We start from the raw sequence: 8,272 nt of genomic DNA, 5'->3' as shown, positions 1-8,272 counted from the left end.
ATGATGAACTCAGCATCGCCTCCAGTGTGCTAGCGCAGCCTTTGGTCATCTGAGGAAAAGAGTGTTTGACAACAAAGACCTCAAATCTTGCACCAGGCTCATGGTCTATAGGGCCGCAGTGTTACCTGCCCTCCTGTATGCGTGGAAACATGGACACTGTAAAGCAGACATCTCAAAGCCCTGGAGAGATATCACCAGTGGCCCCTCCACTAGATCCTGAAAATATATTAATAAAAACAAAAAGTGCTGGAAATACTCAGTAGGTCAGGCAGCATCTGTGGAGAGAGAAACAGTTAAAGTTTCAAGTCTGTGACCTTTCATCAGAACTGGCCATCTGCAAATTCAGTTGCCGGACAGGGACTCCATTATCAGTGTCCTCTCTCTGGCCAACAGCCCCAGTATCGAGACACTGGTCATGGCTGGTCAGTTACGTTGGGCTGGCCACATCGTCCGCGTGCTTGACACAAGATTCCTAAAACAAGCTTTCTACGCTGCGCTCCGTCATGGCAAGAGGTTACCAGAAGGGCAGAGGAAGCGCTGCAAGATGTTAAATCGCTGGGGGCTTTCTTGTAGTTCAACAGTGCAATGCGCTTAGCGGCTATGACAGGTTCCAGCTCTTCATTATGATATTGAAACCAGTCTGCATTTCTCTTCACACATTTTCCATAGGTGGTCAAAGCTGACTCATAGATGGTGTCTCTGATGTGAGCCCACTTGGTCTCAGCGTCCCTGTGGGAGTGTTTTGAAGGGCTGTTACAAGTGAATTTAGAAATTTTTGTAACAGCTGTGGGTGAGAAATTCTGCTCGTGTTGATGCGCGGGTGGTCCTTTTGCTTGATATGATGCAACTTCTTTGGTCTGAGTCTAACCTTGCTGCACACCAGTGAGTGGTCGGTGTCGCAGTCCGCACTGTGGAAGCTGCGTGTGATTTGAACACTGTTTAAGGCGGCTCGCCTTTTGACAATGAGGTCTAGTTGGTGCCAACGACACGATCTTGGGTGCCTCCATGAAACCTGGTGACAGGGTTTATTGTGAAAGAACGAGTTAGTGATGCAGAGGTTATGATAGGTACACAACTCAAGCAGTCTCTACCCGTTCTCGTTCATCCTTCCAACGCCATAGCGCCCAAGGCAGGAGGGCCATGAGTCATGGTCGGCCCCAACCCTGGCATTAAAGTCCCCCAGCAGGAATAGGTGTTCGGTGTTGGGGCTGCTGCTAATGATGTTATGGAGTTCCTCGTAGAACTGATCTTTAGCTTCAGGTGGGGAGTAGAGTGTTGGAGCATAGATGCTGAGTAGGTGTACTGGACCAGAGGTGGTGAGCAGTCGGATGGACAGTATGCGTTCCGAGTCATTTGAGGGAGGCTCTATCATGCTGAGCAAGGAGTTTCTGATGGCGAAGCCCACTCCATGCTGTCTTGGTTCTTCAGGATCCCTGCCCTGCCAGAAGAAGGTGTAGTCTTGCTCTGCTAGAGATCCACTCGTGGGGAGGTGTGTCTCCTGAAGTGCTGCAATGTCTACATTGAGTCTATTGAGCTCGTTGTTAATGATGGCGGTCTTCCGAGAATCGTTGATTTGTGTAAGGTCTTCCGACAGGCCAGGACAGATAGTTCTGACGTTCCAGCTTGCAAAGCAAAGGGCTGGTACCTTCTTTCCTTTTTTCATGTTGTTTGGTGCGGTGTATCAGTCCACCTTTCGGGCAATGACCCTGAGCTCCAAGCACCCATTGAACCAGGTAGACTGCGGAGGGACAGAACCTTATTGACCGGGGGCTGCCCGGTTTGAGGCAGGTGGTAGCTGTCCAGTGAGATGCAATGACCTCTCCCACTGACAAAGGCAACCCGTGGCGCCCAGTTTCTACGCCAATTTATCTGGACTTATAACCCGTAACTGCTGCCTTCCGTGTTGTTTCAGTCGCTGTGAGGCAACTATGGAGTGACCTCTCCATGGCGCATGCCTGGGCGAATTTATGGAGGTTGAGAGTTGCCCAGTCGTCAAAACCCCCCTCATGGCCTTTCTGGTGAGGTCCAAAGAAGTGCAGAGCACGACGTTTGGCACTGGTATGGCTGCAGGAACTGCTGGAAACATGCCAAAGGTGACACATGACCACCTACGGGGTTCCGCTCCGGATTTTCTGTTAGGGTTTGTCCCCTCAGCTTTGGTCTCTCCCGAGATGCCCACAAGGCAGTGGCGTTGTTAGGGCCCCTACACAGGTGTAGGATGATGCCGGTGGGAGGAGGAGATGCGAGGGGGAGGGGAGTACAAGGGGGAGCTGGGAAGGGGGCTGTAATGGGGTGGGGAGGGTGCAGGGGAAGGGGTTGCGGGGGGAAGATGATGCGGGGGGGGGGCGGAGCAGGGAAGGGGACGGGGCGGGTAAAGGGGAGGGGAAAGGGGGAGCAGGTGATGAGCCATTTCCTCAGTGCCCACCATCGACGTCCGGAAAGCTCATCCACGTCCTTCGGGAGGTGAAGCATCTTTGGCAGACTTACAGATTGCCCAAAGTCAAATTTCACCCCACGCACTTATACCTCAAACTCCCTTTATAACATTTTGTGACAAAACAAACTTGAAGTATGCAGGAAGCAGTTATCCGATTGTCTATTCTATTACGTTCTTGTGGGAAAAGTTAGCAATCTTTCAAGCTGAAGCACGCTGAATAATCTGGTAATGATAGTCACAGCATTGCCGACAGTGCGCTGCAGATGCTCTCCGAGCCATCTCCCGCGGGCGCTTTGAAGTTGCGGCCGGGGGGCCGTTCATGGATTTTTTGGGTGTTCGGAGCACCTTTTCTCAAGGCTTCCCGAGAGTCCCGCTGCTCCTTCTTCTCCTCAATGGACTTACCGCACGCCATGGCCACAGACACTCTGGACAGTGAAGACAGCAGGAATCGGAGATTGAAGTATCGACAGCTGTGTTCTTCAGTTTCGTCCGGATCAATTTCATTGAGAAAACAAAGAGCAGATGTGGCTGGGGGAGGGCAGTGGATCCAGGTAACAGAAACTAAACTAACTGTTAGCTTTTAGTTAGGGCTAAAATGAACTGATTTCAAGAGCCAGGGGAGTTTAAACAGTTTAAGAGTGTGCAAAGAACAAAGAAAATTACAGCACAGGAACAGGCCCTTCGGCCCTCCAAGCCTACGCCGATCCAAATCCTCTATCTAAACCTGTCACCTATTTTCTAAGGGTCTGTATCTCTTTACTTCCTGCCCATTCATGTATGTCTAGATACATCTTAAAAGACGCTATCGTGCCCGCGTCTACCACCTCCGCTGGCAACGCGTTCCAGGCACCCACCACCCTCTGCGTAAAGAACTTTCCACGCATATCCCCCCTAAACTTTTCCCCTTTCACTTTGAACTCGTGTCCCCTAGTAATTGAATCCCCCACTCTGGGGAAAAAGCTTCTTGCTATCCAACCTGTCTATTCCTCTCATGATTTTGTACACCTCAATCAGGTCCCTGCTCAACCTCCGTCTTTCTAATGAAAATAATCCTAATCTACTCAATCTCTCTTCATAGCTAGCACCCTCCATACCAGGCAACATCCTGGTGAACCTCCTCTGCACCCTCTCCCAAGCATCCACATCCTTTTGGTAATGTGGCGACCAGAACTGCATACAGTATTCCAAATGTGGCCGAACCAAAGACCTATACAACTGTAATATGACCTGCCAACTCTTGTACTCAATACCCTGTCCGATGAAGGAAAGCATGCCATATGCCTTCTTGACTACTCTATTGACCTGCGTTGCCACCTTCAGGGAACAATGGACCTGAACACCCAAATCTCTCTGTACATCAATTTTCCCCAGGGCTTTTCCATTTACTGTAGAGTTCACTCTTGAATTGGATCTTCCAAAATGCATCACCTCGCATTTGCCCTGATTGAACTCCATCTGCCATTTCTCTTCCCAACTCTCCAATCTATCTATATTCTGCTGTATTCTCTGACAGTCCCCTTCACTATCTGCTACTCCACCAATCTTAGTGTCATCTGCAAACTTGCTAATCAGACCACCTATACTTTCCTCCAAATCATTTATGTATATCACAAACAACAGTGGTCCCAGTACGGATCCCTGTGGAACACCACTGGTTACACGTCTCCATTTTGAGAAACTCCCTTCCACTGCTACTCTCTGTCTCCTGTTGCCCAGCCAGTTCTTTATCCATCTAGCTAGTACACCTTGGACCCCATGCGCCTTCACTTTCTCCATCAGCCTACCATGGGGAACCTTATCAAACGCCTTACTGAAGTCCATGTATATGACATCTACAGCCCTTCCCTCATCAATCAACTTTGTCACTTCCTCAAAGAATTCTATTAAGTTGGTAAGACATGACCTTCCCTGCACAAAACCATGTTGCCTATCACTGATAAGCCCATTTTCTTCCAAATGGCAATAGGTCCTATCCCTCAGTATCTTCTCCAGCAGCTTTCATTTACATGAATAGGATGGGAATAGAGGGATACGGACCCCGGAAGTGCAGAAGGTTTTAGTTTAGGCAGGCATCAAGATCGGCGCAGGCTTGGAGGGCCGAATGGCCTGTTCCTGTGCTGTACTGTTCTTTGTTCTATATTTAATCAATGACCTTCCTTCAATCATAAGGTCAGAAGTGGGGATGCTCGCTGATGGTTGCACAATGTTCAGCACCATTCGTGACTCCTCAGATACTGAAGCAGGCCGTGTGGAAATGCAGCAAGACCTGGACAATATCCAGGCTTGGGCTGATAAGTGGCAAGTAATATTTGCGCCACACAAATGCCAGGCAATGACTATCTCCAACAGGAGAGAATCTAACCATCTCCCCTTGATATTCAATGGCATTACCATCGCTGAATCTCCCACCATCAACGTCCTAAGGGCTACCATTGACCAGAAACTGAACTGGAGTAGCCATAGAAATACTTTGATTACAAGAGCAGCTCAGAGGTTAGAAATCCTGCGGTGATTAACTCACCTCCTGACTCCCCAAAGCCTGTCCACAAGTCACAAGTGTGATGGAATACTCTCCAATCGCCTGCATGGGTGCAGCTCCAACAACACTCAAGAAGCTCGACACCATCCAGGACAAAGCAACCCGCTTGATTGGCACCCCATCCTCAAACATTCACTCCCTCCACCACTGACGCACAGTGGCAGCACTGTGTATCATCTACACGATACACTGCAGCAACGCACCAAGACTCCTTAGACAGCACTTTACAAACCCGCAACCTCTACCAACTCGAAGGACAAGGGCAGCAGATGCATGGGAACACCACCACCTGCAAGTTCCCCTCCAAGTCACACACCATCCTGCCTTGGAACTATATCGCCGTTCCTTCACTGGGTCGCTGGATCAAAATCCTGGAACTCCCTTCCTAACAGCACTGTGGGTGTACTTACCCCAAATGGACTGCAGTGGTTCAAGAAGGCAGCTCACCACCACCTTCTCAAGGGCAATTAGGGATGGGCAATAAATGCTGGCCTGGCCAGCGACACCCACATCCCATAATGAATAAAAAAAAACTGCAGCCACAAAACCATCAAGGAAATGCTTCGAATTTCTGTAATAAATCAATACTCACAATCAACCTTACTGTTTTCATGGATTTCTTTATTCACGCCAGCAATGTAGAAACACTAATCAGCGTGTTGTTCATTTATAACATTATTTATTTGTACAATCTATTTTACAAACATGAACTGTTCAATATCACCAGTAATATTGAGCGGTGGAAACTCAGTAATAATCCCTGGGAAAAGGAGGACCCCAAGGCTGCCATCCCTGGAAGTGGTCACTCCATGTGTCACTTCCAGAGTAAAGATTAGCCCAGTGCTGCTATAATACTGTTAACAGTAATAAAACACCATGGTGCAGATACAAGAGTCCTGGTGACCTGAGTCAATAAACATTCTTAGAACAATTCCCAGGGGCTAGAGCACAGGGATGGTACAAACAGCAAAACAAACTCATTCTTACAGCCTGTTCTGCAAACACAATCCATGTCTGAATAAATCTCCATTTCAGAGGTTTCCCAGGGTCACGCCTGGGTCAGTTGCAGGCTGTAATCCCCAATTTCACATTTTATTGATTAAATGTTGAATATTTGTCCAGCCCAGTGCTCCAAGAGGAGATCACACCGTCTGAGGGAAGGCTTTTCTGTCCATTGCACAAATGTTACTCTTTTTTAAAAAAATGTCCCTTTTGTCCCTCCGCAGATTCAATTTTTATTTCAATTCTGCAGATTTCAAATTTGTGTAAAAGTGGAAATTACCATGAGTTCCACTCAATTTGCTCCATAATCCGAATCTGATTACAGGCGGACACTTCAATCCGGATCGGGAGCTGGTTAGAGGCGGACACTTCAATCCGGATCGGGAGCTGGTTAGAGGCGGACACTTCAATCCGGATCGGGAGCCAGTTAGAGACACCACTCCAGATTGGGACTTTCACCCCAGATTCTCAGCGGGTCTGCGTTTTTCCCACCATAATGTGGTCCCGGATCGTAGAAGGGAAAGATTCTCTCAGCGAAATTGTGGGTGAAAGTGTGGAGATGGGACATGTTGTCCACATTGTAAAATGACACCTGTCCACCCTCATAGTCCAGGTAAACCCCGATCTTCCGGAGATTCACACTCGGGGTGAGGAGGGTCAGTGACGGGGAGGTGGAGGCGAAGTAGCCTTGTCCGGTTCTCAGTCTCACAATCCAGTGTCCGGTCTCAGGTATTGCGGTGAATTTCCCTTTCCTCGGGGCAGACTCTCGGGCCAATCCCACACCCCACTCAGTCTTGTTCCCCACCTCTACCTCCCAGTAATGTCTCCCTGATGTGAATCCCTCTGATCCCAGGGCACTGAGCCACCAATCAAACCTCTCCTGGGTGTCAGGGAGCGGCTGTCGATCGTCTCCAAGTCTCACACTGGTCCGGTCCTCAGACACAATGAGCATGGGATTCGCTGTGCTCGGATCCAGAGTCAGCCGCACTGCAATAAAAACATAAACTGAGTCCGGCATCGGCAGTTTGAGCCATCACCGGTTTGGAGCAAAATTCCAGAGCGGCCGGTGTCCCCAGTGAGAGCAGCCTGACCCCAACTCACAGACCCACATTCGCACCCAGTGTAATCCCGGTACAGACTTTGTTACTATATCTCTGCTTCAGGATCGCATTCCTGTGCCGACAGGTCACACACAGACCCAACTCTGCATTCACACCCAGAGTAATCCTGGTACAGACTGTGTCAGTGTGTCTCCGCTTCAGGATGACATTCCTGTACCTACAGGTCACACACAGACCCAACTCCACATTCACACCCAGAGTAATCCCGTAAAGATAGGTGTACGAATTATAGGGTTGTAATAGTAGGTGATTTTAACTTCCCTAATATTGACTAGGACTCCCTTAGTGCTAAGGGATCAGACGGGGAAGAATTTGTTTAGTGTGTCAAGGATAGTTTTCTGAAGCAGTATGTGGATGGCCGTACTAGAGAAGGGGCTACACTCGAAGTCCTCTTAGGAAATGAGGATGGGCAGGTGGTTGATGTGTCAGTGAGGGAGCACTTTGGGACGAGTGACCATAACTCTATTAGCTTCAAGATAGTTATGGAAAAGGATAGGACTAATCCTCAGGTTGAAGTCCTAAATTGGGGGAAGGCTAATTTCGATGGCATCAGGCAGGAAATCTCAAAAGTTGAATGGGAGAGGCTGTTTACAGGTAAAGGGACATCTGGCAAGTGGGAGGCTTTTAAAAGTGAGATAGGAAGAGTTCAGGGCTGGCATGTACCTGTTAGATGGAAGGGCAAGGCTGCCAAGTGAGGGAACCTTGGTTGACGAGGGATATGTGGGGCGGCACAGTAGCGCAGCCTCACAGCTCCAGCGACCCGGGTTCAGTTCTGGGTACTGCCTGTGCGGAGTTTGCAAGTTCTTCCTGTGACCACGTGGATTTTCGCCGGGTGCTCCGGTTTCCTCCCACAGCCAAAGACTTGCAGGTTGATAGGTAAATTGGCCATTGTAAATTGCCCCTAGTGTAGGTAGGTGGTAGGAGAATGGTAGGGAATATGGGATTACTGTAGGGTTAGTATAAAAATGGGTGGTTGTTGGTCGGCACAGACTCGGTGGCCCGAAGGGCCTGTTTCAGTGCTGTATCTCTATGACTATGACTATTGAGGGTCTGGTCAGAACAAAGAAGGAGGCATATGTTAGGTATAGGCAGCTGGGATCAAGCAAGTCCCTCGAGGATTATAGGGGATGTAGGACTACACCCAAGAAGGAAATTAGGAGGGTGAAAAGGGGC

The 8,272-nt window shown here is 49.0% G+C and overlaps 1 protein-coding gene across 1 annotated transcript in view; it reads right to left on the bottom strand.

Annotated features, from left to right (window-relative positions):
- Nucleotides 1-5,580: 5,580 nt before the first annotated feature.
- The window catches only part of LOC137345906 (butyrophilin subfamily 1 member A1-like), a 182,272-nt gene continuing 179,580 nt past the window's right edge, over nucleotides 5,581-8,272 (bottom strand). The window contains exon 8 of the mRNA XM_068009149.1: nucleotides 5,581-6,965. Within this exon, the coding sequence (XP_067865250.1) occupies nucleotides 6,406-6,965 (560 nt within the window). The 3' untranslated portion in view covers nucleotides 5,581-6,405. The remainder of the gene's footprint in view (nucleotides 6,966-8,272) is intronic.

This window comes from Heterodontus francisci, chromosome 29 (genome assembly GCF_036365525.1).
Source record: "Heterodontus francisci isolate sHetFra1 chromosome 29, sHetFra1.hap1, whole genome shotgun sequence".
Taxonomy (NCBI): Eukaryota; Metazoa; Chordata; class Chondrichthyes; order Heterodontiformes; family Heterodontidae; genus Heterodontus; species Heterodontus francisci.
The sequence above is the reverse complement of the archived record's forward strand: the minus strand, read 5'-3'. Positions and strand labels throughout refer to the sequence as shown.